Source organism: Pygoscelis adeliae, unplaced genomic scaffold, assembly GCF_000699105.1.
Source record: "Pygoscelis adeliae isolate BGI_AS28 unplaced genomic scaffold, ASM69910v1 Scaffold36, whole genome shotgun sequence".
Taxonomy (NCBI): domain Eukaryota; kingdom Metazoa; phylum Chordata; class Aves; order Sphenisciformes; family Spheniscidae; genus Pygoscelis; species Pygoscelis adeliae.
The window spans coordinates 914,562-934,174 of NW_008824934.1; the positions used below are offsets into that span (position 1 = coordinate 914,562).

Consider the following 19,613-nt stretch of genomic DNA (forward strand, 5'->3'; position numbering starts at 1 on the left):
GGTGCCCAGAATGAAAGGCCAGGGCAGTAAACAGCCAAGTCCTGACCACGCTCCTAAGCTGCAAAAATAAAACTGTATCAACATTTAATAAATAGAGAACAGGCAGTAAGCAAGCAATAGTGAGGATTCATCACTTTGCCTTTTGTTTGTTATTTGTCAGGCATATTTGTATAAGAGAGGGTACAGATTTGGGATCTATTAGTCAGATTGGTTGTTCCATCCAGCCAAGTCAAACCTTTAAGCTTTGGAAGAGCTTGGCTGAGGACAGCCTTTAGGCTTGACAACCACGACACCTCCATAGACAGTGCAGGCTGGGAGATGATCTGTGAGCTTTCCTGTTTCCTCCCTTGACCCCCTCCTTTTTGTCCAAGTCTTTGTCCAAGCAAGATTCCTCGCTCTGGTGGGAATCAGTTCACTCCAGAGTCTGTCACGCTTTCTGCCTGTGCTTATATCGTTGGGCGTCGGTAGCTGGGAAGAACACAAAAAGTAATGTCAGTTTTATCCACCCACTTTCCAAATTTGACTGAGTCAGAGATCTCATCCCTGTGGTCATCTTCACTATCACTCCAGCCTCTTGCTGGGAAAAAGGCTGTGCTTCTGCACTGTCACACAGCTTCTTTTTAGCTCTTACTTCACTTCAGCCCACCAAGAATCCCTTTGTGTTTCATGACAGTAAGCGGCTTCGGGGTAGCGGAAGGAGGAAAGCAGATGTGTTGTGCCTTAGTAGCTGTGTTTAATAGTTAGCTTGTCCCTGCCACGTTGAAGAGTGAAGGGTAGCCAAGAGTTCCAATGACTTTTAAACACTGCTTCCAATGCCCATGCCAACTTTTAGCAGTCTTCCCACCCTTGTTATCCCAAAGCAGTCGCAGGACTGTCTCCACTGTACACTTTTTCTCCTGCCTGCAAATATAACGCCACTAGGAGGAGTATTGCTCTTAAAAATGGGGGAAAGAGCCCATCTTTGGACAGTACATTTTGGGCTGGTAGCTGTGACGAAGCCCTGTTGGCAAGCTAGCTGATGAGCACAGAGTATTTCAGCCATGAGGGCTCCTCTGTGTTGGATCTCCAGCACCTCAGTGCCCTTCAGGACACTTTCCCTTGGCTAAAAGTGCCCCGGGATTCTGCCTTGCACCCCAGCTCACCTGGCTGCATGCGCACCATGCGGCATAGCCCTTTGCCCGGCTGGTTCTTGTACATGGGCTTCACGCACACTTTGTTAGTGGTGCCTGAAGCCAGGTCTGTGAGGAGCACGCTGTGGATCTGCGGTGAGACGCTGATGACAGATGAAGGGCCAGTTTGCCGCCGGCATCTGACTCTGTAACCAAGGACTTTCCCATCGGCAGAGTCCCAAGAGGCTTTCAAGGTGTTGGGGCCCATGTCTTCAAAGCGAAGGTGCCTCACTTTGGAGCCCTCTAGAGAAAGAAGATTCATGTTACTGTGGGCCATTTGTACGGAGTGGTCCTTACCAGCTAGCTCCGTGTTCCTCCTGAAGGGATTGCTGAGAAGGGGTTGCCAGCCAGCCTGATCTTTCTCTGTTGTAGAGATGCAATAGCCTGTCACCCTACATCTCCACACTGGAGGAGCTCAGCCTAATTAGTCCTTAACTTTGTCCTGGTACCAGCACAAAATACTTTTGTTGGCACTGTTAGGTACTGTCTGGCCACCTCCCACACCCTCAGCTGCTGTCACTCTGAGCTCCTCACTCTCGAGTCCTAATAAGAGCTAGATTTTGCCTCCTGCAATATCTTTACAGGTACCTCTTAAGAGCAGAAGCTTCTGCTGATGAAGTTTCCACCCCTCTGATGCTAAATCACACTAAAGAATAGACACCAAGGGGATAGGAGGGAAAGGCAGCTTTCTTTCTTCAGGGATCTCCAAGTCCGTTCTGCTTGTGACTGCACCAGCAGCTTGGCAGTACGCCCCCTGTAATAGCAGTCATACTGTGCGTGTCCGATTTTCTTTCAGTCCTACGCCTTATATATCTGCTACATCCTAACGGCATATCACGTGCTGTTCACCAGAAGCCGCAGCTTTCCCCTTCTCTCATCCCTCCCCAGTAACTGGGCTGACTGAGTTCTCTGGCTTCACCTAGAGGCCGATGATCTGTGCAAAGAAACAGGCGCACTTCAGAGACTCCTGATGCCCATACAGTTTCCTATCAGCAGAGTGCTGCTCACTCACCTTCCTGAGTGCATGCTTTAGCTGACAGGGATTTCTCCCTTCCCGATTTGTAGATTGCAGTCACTGTCACTAGATAGGTTGTATTGGGTGCCAGATTCTCCACCACAGTGCTGTTGTGCTTGCCATCCACCTCCAGCAGCTTCACCGAGTTCCCAGGGAGTGGTCCATACAGGATCTGATAGCCGATCACACTGTCCAGTGTAGGAGCCCAGCTAACATGGAAGCTGTGTGGCCCAGACTCTGAGATGAGAACCTGAGCTGGGCTTATTTCCTCTGAAAGCAATGTAAAAAGATATGAATGAGTATGTAATTCAAGGCATAAGCATGCTGTCAGAGGAGCATAATTGACCCGCACCATTATTTGGCTTCCAGGAGGTGGAAGAAAATCCATCCGGCAAGTGGATGTTGATAGTCATCCCAGTCAGCACAACCCAGCTCAGCCCTAAGAAAATGGTTTCTCTACCTGTGCAGCATAGAGCAGGCAAAACTACTCAGCCAAAACTGTTCTTACATGCAGAAAATTAATATTGGATGCAAGTTCATCTTGACTTTGTCACCCCTGCTTAGACTGTCAGTGTGCCACTTTTTTCTCATGTTGCTATCCAGCATAAATCTGAGTTATTCTTCTGGCCCAAATGACTAGTCTGCACAGAGGGGCTGGCTTCTGCTCTGAGCGCTCCCCCTCTCCTTCCCTCTTACACAGCGATTCCCCATGCCTGCGGAAGCAGCATGCACCTGCTTCAAGAGCATTACTCTCCCCTAGCTGCACCTGCAACCTCAGGTAGGAGACAGGGATCTCCTTGTTCCCATAGCAGCTGCTCAAGCTGTGAAGGTCAAAATTCCTCTTTGGCAGTAACCCACACAAGGCAGTACTGCTTCTGCCTGACCGTCATACTGGGACAGCGAGTAAGTACGTGCAGCAGCCTGCGCTTTATCCCCAGTGGGCTCTACACCTCAGCCCTGTTAAATACTCGCAAGCTGCAGCTCCTGCCTTCTTCTCCTGGGTAGCGGGCTCTGCTTTCCACCAGATTCATAGATTTTTAAAGTTGGAAAGGCATCTTATGACCATCTTATGAACAACATGATCCCCTGTTCTGGGCAGTCCAGAACATCTCTCTAAGGAAAGAGCTGCCAGCTGAGTGCCAGCATAAAGCAGCACATTATCTTCTGTCCTGACCACAACCATCTGCCTCCTCCAGCCAGACCATGAGGCTGTGGGATGCAGACCAAGGGCTGTCCTGTTTGCTTTATATACGTGAGGCTCAGCACAGTAGAGACTTCCCCCTTGGTCACGATTGTGCACGTTTTACCTGCCAGTGTAGTAACCCTTGTTGTCTGGGGAGGGAAGTAGTGGACGTTGGATTCAGGAATGAGTGCCACCTCGTAAGTAGTTTCCGGTGCAAGGTTGCTTAGCGTGAGGCTAGTGTGAGCCCCAGACACTTGGTTTGTCCTCTTCCTTGCTAGATCATCTATTGGGGCATACTCTAGGGTGTAGTAGCCAGTTTCTTGGGAGAGGAGTTTGGGCCACATCAGACGGAAGCTGCTTGAGGTGATATCTACTGCATGGAGCCGATTTGCTTGGATAACATCTGGAAGAGAAACAGCAGCAATATGCAGAACACGGCACGTCTAAAATACAGGCCCTTCTGGATGGGAGATGTAGCCTACAGCAACAGTGGATGACAGCTGAAGTCACCTAGGTGTAGCCAGGCCCCTTCATAGCAATTCAGTGAACCAGACCCTCTTTGAAAGGGGTCTGAAAAACTGAATCCTGGAAGCCAAGCATAAAGCTAAAAAAAATATATATATATATAATGTAAAATGTGTCAACTGAGGCAGCAATATCTGGGTCTTCACACCAGTCCTACCTCTCGGACAAGACCCTGTCACTGAACAGAGCTTGCAAAGGAAATGCATATGTCCCAACCGCCATGAGGTGGCATTTTGGCTAAAGCAATTGCTCAGGTTTGTCTGCACAACAGGCTTCAGCTCAAGAATACTACTGCACCTTGCCTCCTAGGCATCTCCAGCCTCAAACCAGTTTGTCACAAGCCTCCAGGTTGCTCTATAAAGCCCCAGCTTTCCCTCTCCATTCTCTCTGCATTGTCCTCTGTGCTAAGGCCAAACGGTGCTGTGATCTGCTGTGACAGCGAGGCCTGGCACAGCAGGAACCATGCCCCTGCCCATCCAAGCCAGTCTTCTGCCACCAAGAATGAATCCAGAGCGGTCCAGCAAGTTCTGGGCAGCTGCTCCTGCACGACAGATGTGTGGGAGTTACTGTGCCCGGCCAAACAGGCAGCTTCCCACACTCAGCAAGACGTTACCACGTACCCAACATGGCAAGCAGCACTGGCACTGCCTGTGACAAAGCTGGAGACAGAATTTGGGCATCCAGGTTCCAAAACTCCTGCGCTCAGTTCATCCTGAGCTCCCTGTGGAAATCACCTACTAGTGAAACCAAACCACTAAGTTTTGTCATGTATGTGAAGCAGCCCAGAGTGTGAAGAAACACATTTATCTCTGCTCTCTGCCTGTACCCAGTGGCCAGGAAAAAGGGGCAACGACTGGGGACTGTCCAGCATTTGCTGAGCCAGCTGCATTCACCCCAGCTGAAGTCACTCCCTGCAGTGTTTCACAGAGCTCCATTGTTTTGTGACATTCAACATTCAGAGCCACTCTCCGTGCTATCTCGCCTCTCTCCCCCTGCACAGAGGCTTCTCTTCAAAGCTCATGCTACCTTTGAGTTCTAGACCCCAAATGCCAGACACGAATACCTCTTCTGATGCTCTGCAGTTCCCCCAGCTTCCTCTGCTACTTGACCCTTCCAACACACGTGGCCTCCTGAGCCCATCTTGGGCAGAATTCCACTGTTCTCTGGTCTTCCAGAGGGGCAGAAACACACAGGACTGTTTCTAGCTCCAGGAAAGTGGCATACGAAGACATAAAGATGCTCTTTTTTAAAAAAAGGATTTTTAAAAGCATCCTGAGCCTTACAGAAGTGCGTTTGCTCTGCACAGCACCACTCCTGAAACCTTATGGTAGTACCCTCCAGCTGAAGCTTGAATACTTCAGGGTACTGCAAGTAGCCCTCACTGGCTGCCCATTACACAGAGGTAAGGGGAGGCACAAAAGTCTGCCCAGACCTGCAAGAAAATAGGGGCTAGCCTTGCACTCTCAGACTTGCCCTTTAACTGGGAGAAGATCAGCTCTCCTCCTCCGAGCTGCTCCGAGTCCCTGCCAACTTCCCCGTACCAAATAAAGCAGCCTCAGTTTTTCCTCTGAGCTGTTCTTTGGCTCTCCCAGGCAGGCAGGAACATTTCCCTTCTCCGTGCCCTGCCCGCTCCCGTCCACACAGCCTGCCAGCCAGCAGCACTCCACCCGGTCGGAGCTTGGAGGAGGCAGAGGGCGGGAGGCAGCACCACGGGGCCTGGGGCACTGCACCCTTCCGTGAGCCCCGCAATACCAGCGGCCAAGCCACAAAGGAACCGGGAACAGAGGAAAGGCCTCAGCACCAAAAGTCCTGCCAAAAAGCTCAGGGAATGGAAATAAGTGAGCTTGGAGGCAGGGCCCAGGGACACTGTAAGCAAGTCGGGCAGATTAAAGTAACAGGGTGCAGCAACACCTGAGACACATGCTGCAGGAAGCCCACAGCAAATAGCTCTGCCCCTTGTTGCCAGATTACAGATGCCTTCAGCACATAAAAACAGATGCCCATGGTACGCTTCACAGCGCCTCCTTGTTCCCAGAGGGAAGCAGCAAGTTAATCTCTTGTATTAGACCCAGGCAGTGCCTTGCTAGCAACACTCAGAGACAGCTTGTGACACACGTGCCTTCCACCTCCTGCCTCTGGGTGACTTGAAACACTGTTTTGCAGCCACAGGTTTGCTGGCATCCCACGAACGCTGGCAAGATCAAGATCAGACTCACAGGAATGCTGCTACTTTCATGATATGTGTAAGAAATGCAGCCAGGCAGCAGATGAACCTGTTCTAGCCCTGGGTACATGATCCCCTCTCGGCAGAAGCTTCAGCTAGGACTTGGGACAAATCACTTCATGTGAAGTGTTTCCCTGCTTTGTATTTCCCTACTTTGATATGGATGGGGGGGAGGGTTCTGATTCTGGGAGGGGGGAAAAACACACTTCATTACCAGGGTGGACATTCAAGGTCTGAGATCACTCCCTCTGGTCGCCTGCTTATATTCAGTGCTAAGTGAGAATGTCAGAGGACTCTAGGCTCAAAGCCTTCACTACAGCAGAAGTTAGCCAGGACCTTGTTTCAGATCAGAAATGTGTTGCCCTGAAGATGCATGGGAAGCGGCTGATGTTTTGTGACTGCTGGGCAGGTGGGCTCCTGCAGAACTTGGCTCAGAAGATGGTGCCGAAGGATGAAACAAGTCAGCAGCTGTCAGTTCAACTGGCTGAGTGGAGAGCAAGCACAGAACCTGATGTCATCTCAAAGGAATGCCTTGGTTTCACAGTATTTGAAGGTCCTTCCCCAGAAGGAGAGCACCAAATGCCATATATTGGGTACAAAATATATAAGATGCAATGGAAGAAGCCTGAGCTAGAGTCCCCCTTCCTTCACACCAGTATTTGCCAGGAGCCCGTCGTGGCTGTGGCCATAGCCAGGCTGGCTGGGAACAAACTGTAGCCTGCTGCATTCTGCAGACTTGTTGTGTCAGGACCCTGTGCCAAGGGAAGAGAGGTGGAGTGAACACACACATCCATCCACAGTCCCTGTCTTGCACCCTTCTGCGTAGTAGCATTACTGGAAGTATTTCAGGTCCGCCATGTCTAAGAAGCAGCCCATCTTCTCTGCTCTGTGAGACAGCCAGGTTTTTCAAAAGGGGAACTGAGGCAGAGACATCACATCCCTTGGCCTCAGCAGAGCCTGTAGCGGGACAGAAATATAGTTCAGAAGAGTAAGGCACCTTCCTTTTGTCTTCCTGTCCAAGTAGTGGCTGTCTTGCTGTCTAGGACTGAAAACCCTTGCTGTGAACTCCAGACTCAGCCCTGACAGTTCGTTATATTATTTGCCTGCTCAGATCTCTGATCAAATTTCTGAAGGCAAAGAAAATGCTTCTTAACTGAGCAACCCCTACATAAAGGTGTCTACCTTTGTATAGTGAGGTACAGCTGCAGAGATTGAACTGTTCCATGGGGGTTTCTCAGCCTACCTGAGACAGCAAGCAGCTTGGTAGCCAGGGACCATTGTGTTGGAGTATCTACGGGGCAGGCATGAAACACCCCATTCCTGGATAGGAGATGGAGGGAGGAGAGCAACTCTTGACAAAGCTTGTTTGTGCATCTACAAAAGGCTTTTAAAAAACAGTAGCAAGAAATGAAGATAAGATAGCAGTCATAATAAAACCACTCTGGGCGTTCCAGAGTTGGAAAGGCCTAATTTCTGCCTGCCAAGGATCCTGTCTGCCCCTGCTATCCCAGGGGCCACAGAAGCAGGAAGGGTGGTGATGAGGGCTGCCTCCTCCAGGCAGGGAAGAGTGGACATACGTGGCTTTATTAAGGCTAACTCAAGTGACGTTACCAATGTCTGGTATTTTGCTTAAAGCGCCAGCCCCTGGATTCCTATGGGAATCTCACTTTCCATTAAGATCTCAGACTAGTAACTTCTAGACCTAGTGGATGCACTGAATACTGCCCTCAGGCACAGCAGAGTATTTATTATCTTTGCAGATCTTACGATCTTCAAGACAGTCTTGTGCTGCAAGGATATGCAGGTGATTTCTCATTTTGGGATGCTATTTTATACCATCCGAATTCAGGATGCTCTAGAAGCTGAAACAGCCACTTGAAACGAAACATCTGGGGGTCTGTGCGGCATCTGGTACAGTAGAAGGACTGCTGGTACTGCCCCATACTCATACAGGAGAGAGGTGGATGATTGGAGGAGAACATAGTCCCTGTGTGTGGTTTATTAAATGATCACGGTTGGAAATAGAAAGAAATCGCTACATACAGAGGATTCTTCTGTGGAAAGGGTTACTTGGACACTCCAAAGCCAGCTCTAACCAACTCACATAGCAGAAGCCAAATGAGGAATTAAAACAGGATTTCCAATGGAGAGAGAACCTCCAGAAAATGCATGGAAAGTCTGCAAAGTCATAGTAACTCACTCAGCTTTCCAAACGAATCCAGAAGCATCTGGGAGGCTGAGGCAAAACCCCTGCTTTGCAATCACTGGCACTCCCACCGTGACAGCATTCAAGAGCTGCAAAAAGAACATGCATTGTGCAGTGCAGCATACAGATTAGCATGAGATATTCCTCTTGACTTCCAAACGCCCGTCTTCTGGCCCAGATTATGGCTTTGGGTCTCCTCAGACCCTTTCCTGGATGCTTTAAAAAACAAGACGGCTGAGGAATCAAATCTGCTGTCTGTTCCTGCTCTCTGCACAGCAACCGCCACAACCATGCTAGCAACAAAGAGGTAGGAGTTGGCCTGCTAAGCCTAACAAGTTAGGGCTGGGATTTTCTTCCAAGGGCTGTGCTAGCCAAGTCGGGCTATAGATCTGGCAGATGTGGAACACGTTACAACAGGGGATCTATGGAACAAAAACATTCCTCTCCTACAGTCTTAATGCTGATAGCAAGCCCCATCCTTAATTGCTCTTTGTAAGAGAACAACTGCCAGCCACTTGTAGGCAGGAGTTAGATATCTCAGTGCGTGCCAGCCACTGTGCCTGCACATGATGGTATATATAGGAAGTCAGATCTACCCTAGACAAGAGTTTGAGGGAGCTGACAGGACCAAATCCTTCCCAGGCATACACATGCCATTTTGTGTATGCAATGTGTTCAACACACTTGTGTCCTCCACCTCCATCAGATGGCACATAGCCAGACAGCATTTTAGAGAGAAAGAATTCACCCTGAATGTGAAAATCAAGTTCAAGGGGCTTAGGCACCTTGCTCCCACAGTCAGCAGCCTCTTACTGTAGTTAAATCATTGCCTGTTCAGGAAGCCTTTGGTAAACAGTTAACCTGTGCAAGTGGGGACATCTTCATGCCATGCTTGAATTGCACGGATGTCTGTGACCTGCATGATTCCTTTCAAAGTCTTGTGGGTTTTTAAGGAATCCAAATAATGCGCTGCCTCAGCCTCCTTCCTTCACTAACAACTGAACAACAACTCATTACAAATAAATTCATCTCACTAACAGGTCTGCAGAAGGGAATTTGTCCCAGTCAGTCATGGGACCTTCCAAAGGGAATAGAGATACTTGTCCCAGACCTCCTAAAAGCCTTGGTTTATACTTGGACCTAAAGCACCTCAGTCTGCAAGGGCAGCAGCTGTGGGTCAGTAGGACCATTGGTTTTAGGGGATTCTCACACTGCCTGCCCTGCAGAGCCAGGCATTAACTCATATTCAGCCCTGTTGCAAACTCCCAGTGACCACAACCCAACCCCGCTGTACCTAGGATAGCATCTCGAAGCTCCTTTGTGATGATGGGTAGGTCATCAACATCCACAAAGTGCAGGTGCTTCTCAGGAGGCTGGCTGGCAGCAGCAGAGAGTTCCAGGTAATTCCCCCGTCCAGTGCTGACAATGAAGACTGTTACTCCCATGTCCTTCAGAAGCTGCATGGGTTCAGAGATGTCATCAGTGGAGAAACCATCTGTCACCCAAACCAGTACCTTGGGCACATCTGGCCGGGCACCAGCTTCATCACTAAAGAACTTCTCCTTGGCATAGGAGAGCGCTTTGCCTGTGTTAGTGTCGCCCATGAGCTGTTGCGTGTCCCGGATGGCTTGTTGCAGAGTCCCACTAGACAGGTACCGGTCAAAAGGGAACTCCATGGTGGGCGTAGTGCTGATGTGGATGATGCTGGTCTGGACATCTTTGGGGCCAAAGGCGAAAGGTTGCACAAGGTCCCACATGAATTCCTTGACCCTGGAAAACTCATAGTAGGAGACGCTGCCAGAGCTGTCCAGCAAGAAGAGGAGGTCCCCCTCTGAGTTGGAAATAGACGGCTGGGGACCTAGCAGGGGAAGAGAGAGGGAGGTGCATTAGTGGAATGGTGTGAACCCATACCTGCACAGGCATCTGCTAGGAACGCTTGGTTATCTTGTGCCAAATCTCAGAATTCGGTGAGAATTTGGCTGAGTAGAGACCTCAGGATTTGCCTCTTTTTATTATTATTTGCATCTCGTGTGAGGGGTCCTGGGCTTTACTCTCAGTCCTGCTGTCCACTGTCCAGGAACTTCTCACCCCATCTCCCTAGCACCCCGTCTTCCCTCATTGGACAGCTTTGCTTAGACTCATCTGTTTGATCACAACTGTTCTTTGCGAACGCTTTGAGATGCTAGCACTGAAGCGTTAGCCAGAGGGCTGCCTGTGATTGTTCACAAAGTAAGTTCTCTTAGCACCTTTTGTTTTAAAGTACATGGCCAAAAAAGCCGTTTCTGTTGTGAACAGAAAACTGGTTCTTAAGCCCTGAGGTCCAAGAACCTGAACTGGTTACAGGATCACAAAGAGCAAGAGGAAAAAAGTTCATGAGACCCCACTCCACCACCCCCCCACTGAATAGCAGGATTGTGACCTGCGTTGAACTATTTGTCTCCCACTGCTTTCTTTGGGTTCAGTCTCACTTTGGGACGTCACAGCTGCTCAGCCTGATCTAGGCCCTGCCCAAGAGGGTCGCTGCAAGGAGAGAAGCCAAAGCACTGCAGTGGAGCCTGGAAAGAGCTCTGGGAGGCACTGCAGGACAGCAGCCTAGTGCTGGTCCGCCCGGCCATGGGACCCTCTCAGCAGCACACTTCAAAAACACCACCTACCCCCCAGGGTTTCACGTTGGCCAAGAGGGTAGGAGACATGCAAAGGAACAGTTGGAGCACCTCAGCGATACAGCAGCCCTGAGCACCGGTGGTGTGCTTGGTCCATTGCTGTGAACCACGGCACGATATCCAAGCACACAAGTGTTGCAGCTGCCATACTCCAACGTACTTCAGTGGGCTGAGAGACAGAGGCTCACGGTAAACAGTCAGTGCATCTCAGCCCTGCTGTGTGCAGCTTGCCCTCTGGCTCTTGGCAAAGGCCAATGCCGCAGACAAGCTTGGCCTTTTGGAGCTCACTCCTTTTACATGTTCTGCATCAACCTAGATGATGCAGATCAACCAGCATTCAACAGAGGTAAAGCTGAAGATGCATCTCACCTAGCTGCTGTGGCGAGCTCTTCAGGAGCAGGGAGAGGAGCTCCCCCTGCCTGCATTGGCTCTCTCCTCTCTGGGCTTTGCTGCCAAGTTTGTTTTAGAGTCACGTTTTACACATTTGCAAAGATAAAGACAGCGAGGAGGAGCACTAGTTACTTTTTTCCCTCCTTTCCATTCACATGTGTGATCCCTACTGTTCGAGGAGCTACTTGGATGGCCAGAAGAGACCCCATGTCTCTCAGAGGAAAACGGCCAGTCATGGAGAGGAGAGGCAGGCCAAAAGGCTGAAAAACTGGGATGAAATATGCCTGAATTCAGCCTAGTGCCTGACTTCTGAGAAAATACAGCTCCTCCTGGAATGAGAGCAGGATGAATGCCTGATATTCCTCTGGTCCAAATTCAGTCAAGATGTGTAACAGCTGGGAGCAGAAAATGCCATTGCAGCAGCAAAGGGAAGTAATTTCCTGGGACAGTAGTCTCACCTCCTCATTCTTAGGTCCTGCACAAGAACAGGGGGCTGGAGCAGAGCAGGGAGCCAACAAAGGCAGGGTAGAAGAGATGCCCTGGGCCTGACACTGCAGGAACAGTGGGAGCTCTGGCTTCTGAGCACACCTAGAACTTCTACACTACACTCATGCAGGATCCGCAAGCGCTGCACAGACTTACGAAACCTCATGGCAGTCTTTCCAGGCACATGTTATTAACCCATTACAGATAAACTGAAAGGCCAGGGCAACGGGAAGAGGCAGGAGCTCAGGCACAGGAATCAGGGTAGAGCTTAAAGTACAGTCTGCAAGTCCTGGATCCTGCTCTCGCTGCTGCAGAAAAAAAAACACGCCTCTGAGCTACATCAGCTTGCACTGACACCTCGTTACACAACACCAGGCTGATCCCGAGTACTTTATGCTCCAAGATGGGGGTGGACACGTTCCAGGAGCTGGGAACATTCCTCACCAGCCTGAGCCAGCAGGTCAGGCATGCCCCGTGCCAGGGCGTAGCGCTCTCGCTGCTGCAGAAAAAAAAACACGCCTCTGAGCTACATCAGCTTGCACTGACACCTCGTTACACAACACCAGGCTGATCCCGAGTACTTTATGCTCCAAGATGGGGGTGGACACGTTCCAGGAGCTGGGAACATTCCTCACCAGCCTGAGCCAGCAGGTCAGGCATGCCCCGTGCCAGGGCGTAGCCTCTGCCATCCAGAGCTGCTGCTCTGGGCTAAGGCGCAGCAGTCCCAGAGAAAGAAGCAAACTGCTGATCGCAGGACCAAGAGCAACTGCCAAGGTCAGGAGCAACTTTTGGGCCTAAGACAACTTACAGGTTTATCCCATCTTTGACAATGGCAGTGCCTGCAAGAAAAGTGAGCTGTATTTGGAAAAGAATGAAATGATAGATAAACTTGATGAGAAAAACTGCTGGCTCTACTCTCCCAAGGGAGGTGGCTGAATCTCAGAACGGGCTGCCTCTAAGTTCAAAGGCTACGGTCCACACAAGACTGGCAGAAAGCTCCCTGATTTATACCACTGTTGGCAGGAAAGTCTGGAGTAGACGGACTCCTCCCTAGATCACTTTTGTAAAAGCTAGGCTAATTTGGTGTTTTCTTGCTCTTTTGAATACGCATTGACCTCCTTTCCCAGATAGTCTTAGGACCAGCACCTTAAAGGGGCTCTGGGACAAGATGTCTGGGAAAGGGCAGCACAGACCCGTTTGTGCAGAAGAATGCAATATGTCAGGAAGAACATGCTTCTGAGGGCGTGGCCTGGAGTCCCACTTAATTTGACTCATTTTCTTACTCTTTCAATTAAACTGCTGTGTGGGAAGCACAAACACATAGGGGACTCCTGCTTCTACCACTCTTAGAGCTTGGGAGATTTACAATAGCTGGAATATCAATAATGAATTTCAAATTCTTTTAACCACCACCCTGCTTTCTGACAGCTTTTGAGGTGCAAGAAGGGAGAAAAAGCCTTGGACCAGAGACTCCTGCCTGCCCATTTGGGCTCCTCTATCAGTGAGGGGATCAGGAACATGGGGTGGCCAAGCAATGTGGGCTCTGGAACATAAAAGGACTTGGTGCAGCACACAGCGGTTGAGTGCTGGAGCCGTGTGTGGGAGCCAAAACCACAAGGCAGTAGACAGCTGAATTGAAAGGCTCCTGTAAAGTTAATTGCTCCAAGGAGACAGCTCATGCAAACGGTTCTCCCCCTGCAGAAAGCCGTGTCAAGGCAGGCCCAGAGATAGCAGTGAGCCTGGCAGAGATGAGCAGGGGTTTGCTAAGCCCCCACTGGGGCACTACTCCAAGAGGCAGATGTGAGATGGCAAAATCAAGAGGAGGGAAAGGACCAGGGCAGGGGAACAGTGAGTGGCTGTAAGGGGTCTATTACATGTCCTGACAGTGAAACCTGATGACCTGAGCACAGAAAAGATCATGAACCAGCAAGAGCACAGCCATTCAGGATACAACACAAGGGGCTCAAGGGGGAAAACAGAAGGCAGAGAAGTGTTTCAGGCTTGAGCCACAGGCGACGATCCTCTTTGCCCAGTTTTCATTTGGACAGCCTTTACCCTATTTATTTCCCTCACTGGGTACCGTTCAGATGCCTGCCTGTGCAACGAGGGCATGAGTGCCTGGGTCTGTCCCATGGCAGGAGTGTTCACGTCTGTGCTCAGGAGTGTCAGGGAGAGGTACACTGGAGAAAGGGCCAGGTGTGCTGGGAGTGCCCACAGGATGGGGGACAGAAATGGCAGGTGTGAGTCAGGACCACATTTATTGCATGTGTTACAGTATAGGTGTGCACTGGAAGAAAGCCAGAGTGCTTGCACACACAGTCTGTAAACATGCAAATAAACATGCTGCCTACAAATCACTGTGCTGCTACAGAGACCAAGGCAGCACAGGAACCACTCGCCTGTAGTAGGTGCTGGCTGAGATGGCAGAGGCATACCAGATCTCCTGAAACAACAGGAGAAATCAGGTGGAGCCCTCAGAAACGGAGAACATAAACGTTACTTGGAGGTGACTAAGTGAGAGATGCTAGGAGGCAGCAGGAGCGGGACCTGCAACCTACGTGGATTACAGCCAATTCTGCGTGACCCAGCACAACTCAACCCTGTGTTGCAGACACACACACAGAGCAACTTGGCATTCAGAGCTGAGCAGAAAATAAAAGTGAAGTCCAGTAAGCCTTCCTGCTTGCCCATAGCAACATGGAATTTCATCACCACATCACACGGTAGAGTGAGCCTGTGACCTACGGGTCCCTGCCACTGGTTCCTAGAGCTCCCTACCTCCTAACAGCATTCCAGCAGGGCAGAGCAACCAGGGCTTTGTTTAGAGCTTCTGGCTGCATGAAGCAAGTCAAGCACATGTAGCCAGAGCTCTGCGCTTTGCCCTCCGCTGGAGGAAGTACAAGCCACTTACTTGGCTGGCAAGCCATAGCGAGAGATCTTGGCAACGCGACTGCAGCCTCCCAGGAGGAAATCATTGTTTCTCCCCTCTGCTCCTCACCAGTTTGAGGAGCGTCACTCCTTTCCCGAATGTTGCAAACAGCTGTGAAAGCTTCTGACCCTGGCAGGGCAGGGATCAATGGCCAAAGGACATTGCTCACAAGTGGTAAACAAGGTCACATGCACTAGGGCTCTGGGAGGGGAACTCCGAATTCACCAGGAGGGAGCAGATGCAGGCAAAATCCTACTGCTGCCAGAACTACCTGCATGGGGGAACACGTGGGTGAAAACCAGCATGGAACACTGGCTCAAAAGAGAAGAACATCAAAGGAGAGTCAAGAGCCGTGCCCCTGTCAGGTTGCACTCTTGACTGTACCCTGCAGCTCTGGGGCACCAAGGGAGCTGGGCACATTAACATCCTTTAAACACTGGTTTGACCTATCATACATTGCTGGAAATAGCTGTGTTAATTAGGAGGCTCTGCAGGAAGAGCTACAGCTTGACACCACAGTGTTCTGCCTGGAGGGTAGAAAGCATTGGTTAACAACAATTGGTTAACAAAAGCAACAGTTACACTGGTGGGCAGGTATGTATTTTGGAGCTAAAGGGATTGTCTGTGGGTGGAGCAGGCAGCTAATCCTTCATACAGGCAAATACCATCACAGTTACTTCTACTTAACACTCAGCCCTGCATAAGACAGAAACAAATTCCTCCCATTTAGATTTTGTCAGCAGAAAGGATAAGGATCCATAAAAAAATCTAGACAAAGGATCCCACTACATCAGAAGTGTGGCAACGCTCATAGAGCAACTGGACACTCCATCGTCCTTCCCTTCAGGTTTAGGTTTTCAATTCCCTCATCTTTCTCCCTGTTCTTCGTCCTTCATCCAATATAAACATACCATCCCTGCCAGAGGTGGGGCTGCGGAGATTCGTTACCAGCAAATCCCTGCATTACGCAAGCAGCTGCTGTTTTCAAGCAGTTTCCTTGCTCCTACACCAAAAGAACATCGGCTGTTTGGCAAGATGCCAAACGAAGATTTCTCACTTTCAGTGGGATTCTGAGAGAAGGGGCATCCGTTAGAACCTCCCTGCCTCCTGAACTGTCAGGCCTTTGCTTCTGAAGAGCTGAGGAGTAACTCTGCAGACCTCATACCATTGCTGCTCCTGTGCTCTACTTAAGTCTAGGGAACAATAGAGAACACATGGCAGTGTGTCCTGTTGTCACCCTCTAGCTGATACGTGGTCAGCAGACACAGATCAGTCATGCAAAGAAGAGTTTGGAGGGGATCGATATGGGAGCAAAACGTCACCATGGAGTCACAGTGCTGCCTAGTTAAACGCTTGGCTTTTCCAGGAGGAAAACAGCTGGTCAGACTTCCCCGTCTTACACTGAGATGCTGACAGGAGACGTCTGCTTCAAGAGTTCCCTGCACCCTCAGCTGGGACCTGAACACATGCCTGATTTACATGGGACTTGGAACTTGTAGAGCATAAAGGATTTAACAGCCAAAAAAGATCATGTCCTGTCTTGGTTAACTATGTTTGAATTTGCATGTTTGTCTTCCCTTCTCACTGTTTGGCCATGCAAGGAAAAAAGTTCTGCTATGAGTGGAGCCAGGTTTGGAGGCTGAAGAACACAGTCCCTGCTCCCCTGTGGCCCCTTGGGATCACAGTGAGAGGCAGGAGAAAGGCATCACCTCTCCCAGAAAGAGAGGAATCCCACCAAGCCAGCCAGGAGGTGTTTTACACTTAAAACCATGTCAGAGAGGCCTGTGCCATGGGAGACTGCTTGATCACCTGCCTATTTAAGGAGCTGAGCCCCACCAAGCAAAATATACTTGTGTGGCTAAAAGCCCAAACTACCTATGCAGGTTCCAGCTCGTCCATGGCACAGATTACAGGCTGTAGGTTGAGAAATGGCCCTTCAGACAAATTCCTCTGGCAGGAAGGAAGCTGGGCTGCCATCTCTTACGATCTTCTCAGGAGTTTCACTATCTCTGCTGTTTTAGAGCCTCAAGAGTCCTGGAATCATGGAATTATGCCAGGTACTGAGCTGTGCTTCAGAGATCAGTGAGTGCAGGGCCCTCTACAGAGTGCATATGGGTGGGCCGTGTCTTTTTCACTTGCTGCACCCACAGGGACAGCAACATCCCCATCATTTTCTGCTGATGCTAGTCCAGAGTAACCAGGTAATGACAACCCAAATTTCATTTATCAAAGCCAAAACTATCAAGTGGTCGTACTTTACGCTGATGCAACAGAGATCTGAATCTGGACCCAAAGAGGAAAGCGGTGGAACTGGTCATGTGATGCTCCGTCTTGACTTTGTGCCTTGGTGCACTAAGTCAATAGCCATTGCCCTGAAAAAAGCTAATCACTCCTGAGCACGTAGAAGCACCACTGGCCACACCCAGTAGCTTCCTCACTTTGCCCGCTGCAGCTGAGGATAAAGCCACAATCATTCACATTCAGTCAAGTCCCTAGGAAACAGAGTTACGAACACGCATCCCTACCTCTCAAACAGTTCCTCTCATTGTGTGATCATGGCACACCACCATAGCTCCTCCAGACAAGAGCTAGCCCATGCCCAGGAGCCCTGCCAGACTGGCTGCCTGCTCAAGGTTGCTTTAGGGAGCGCCCGGGAGGAGCCCTAGGAGCCCCCCCGCATCAAAGCTGCTGCGGAATGGGCACCTTGCCGACCAGCAGGTTCATTTCCCCTACGGGTGCTTGGCAGCGTGCAAGCCGAAGTCAGCACGTCAGTAACACCACGCGCACAACTTTGCCTCTGGAGCAAGGCACAATCCTTCTGGAAAGCCATGGCTTGCTTTTTTCCACATACGCTAAAGGTCTGACCGTTGTTTTTAGCCTGGGCTGAGGAACTGCCACATACGCTCCCATGGCAGCAGAAATGCATGGCAATAGGAGTAACTGCTGCCTGCATGGACATCGAGCATTGTGACAATGTCATAGGCAGCAGTACCATTCCTGAACCGGCCTGTGTCACTGAGGGACAGCATCCAGTACCCTGTAAGGGGATCCGAGCAATAGACACGGTCTGGTCTGCGTACCAGAAGCAGAATCAGACCCCAGCAGTCTGGGCTGCTGTCTGAGTCTGAGGACCTCCTGTCCAGATAGACCAGAGGTTCACTTCTCCTTTCACACTGGGTTACGTTTCCCAGGTGCAGTGAAACCCAGATGCAGGCAGCAGTAGCCCTGCAGTCAAAAAACACAACCTTTTTCTACTCGTGAACACAAGGCAGAAGAAAAGTATTTACATCAGCTTAGCCATCACGATGTGGGCTAAGTCTTCTGCCCAGCACTGCAGCGCAGGAACCAGAAATGAGACATTCATCTCCTCTGCATCCCTTTCCCCGCTGTCAGTTCCACGAGTCTGACCCATATTAATTTCCCCTGAACAGCATCCAAGAGAAAGCATTTTAAAGAGGAAATATAATGATTGAATTACAGAGATTAGCAGGAGAACAAGACGACAGGTATAGTATCAATCACTGTTTTTACTTCTCTTAATCAATGTGCCTCAGTACATAGGTAACAGTGAGGAGTCAGGACTTTTTCCATATGATTGCACTAAACTCCGCAAGTTTCTGAAACAGTTTCCTTTCCACTACTCAAAACAAGCAAGATAAAATTTCTTTCTAATATGGCAATTTTAGAAAGGTTTTTGTTTTATCCTTGTGCCAGCAAAGTAACACACAAGTATAACTATACACTTAAAGCAGCAATATAACTTCAGCTTTTATCCTGAAAAGGTTTTATGAGAAGCTCTAAGGACGAGGAGGTATTAAATGGGGGAAAGTAGTAAGGGAACGCCTTGCCTTTTCGGGCACTCACCTCTCTCAGGTGTGTTCTGTCCCACAGCAAACTGCAGCCACAGACCAAGAGAAAGCACTGTCTCGGCCAACATAGCAAAGTCTGGTCCTGGGCAAACTACCTTAAATCCAAAAGCTCGGCTCTGTGAAGGCAGATGAAAGGCTTAAGATCAGTCATATTACGTGCAAGGATCCACCAGATCCCAGGGTGCCACTTTTACGCTGCTCATGCCTTGAGATCCGACTGCTTCTTTATGTGTGTTTTGTTGGGCTGTGGTGTAAGCCCTGGCTCCTGTAGGCAGTTTTCCTTCCCCCCCCTTTTAAAGTCATAAATCCATCTTGACAGGAATAGCTGGAGGAGAGGCACAAACAGCACCCCTGCTGCTGTTCCTCTCCCGAGTTAAACTTGCCCCAGGAGTGTGGATTCAATTGCAGGCAGTCTGCGTGCAGCTGGGCTGGTTTGAAAAATATATCCCTATAGATAAAACTTTGGCCCTGCAAGACACTGGCAGCAGTCCAACTACTGGGAGGGGGGGGGAGCTCAGAGAAATCCAAAGCTGCTGTGCTCTGGAATGAACTAGAAGAAGGAAAAACACGTATATAGAGGAAAGCAAAAGTAGAAAAGCTGGGGAGCGTGCCCTGCCCTGGGAATATTGGCTAATCCTCTTGGGAGGAGGCAGGCTGAGCATTCCCCCAGGTCCTAGCGCTAGCGCGTCCCTTCCCCTGTGCCCCACGGCCCGGGGCCAAACACGAGGGGTACGAACAAACTCCGTGCCTCGCCGCTTTACCCTGGAGAAGAGCTGGTGCAGAAGTCACCAAGAAATGCAGAGCCTGGGGGCAGCAACCACTGCCGAGGTGGGGAGCGTCAGCCGGGTGGAAAAGGGCATGAAGCAATATTCTCTGGTGCAGCTGGTTCATGCAACAGCCTGCTACACGCCCACTGATCATCTCCCTTCAGTGGGGCGTTAAATACCTTCTCAA

General features: G+C 50.1%; 1 protein-coding gene across 1 annotated transcript; it reads right to left on the minus strand.

Moving 5' to 3' along the window:
- Nucleotides 1–132: 132 nt before the first annotated feature.
- VWA1 (von Willebrand factor A domain containing 1) lies at nt 133–19,118 on the minus strand. Its single transcript, XM_009325159.1, has 6 exons — nt 18,655–19,118; nt 9,617–10,180; nt 3,492–3,770; nt 2,182–2,454; nt 1,143–1,412; nt 133–468 (listed from the first exon to the last, which is right to left on the minus strand). Exons 1-6 carry the CDS (start codon nt 18,725–18,727, stop codon nt 428–430), a joined length of 1,500 nt encoding a protein of 499 aa, XP_009323434.1. The 5' UTR covers nt 18,728–19,118; the 3' UTR covers nt 133–427.
- Between the last annotated feature and the right edge of the window lie 495 nt (nt 19,119–19,613).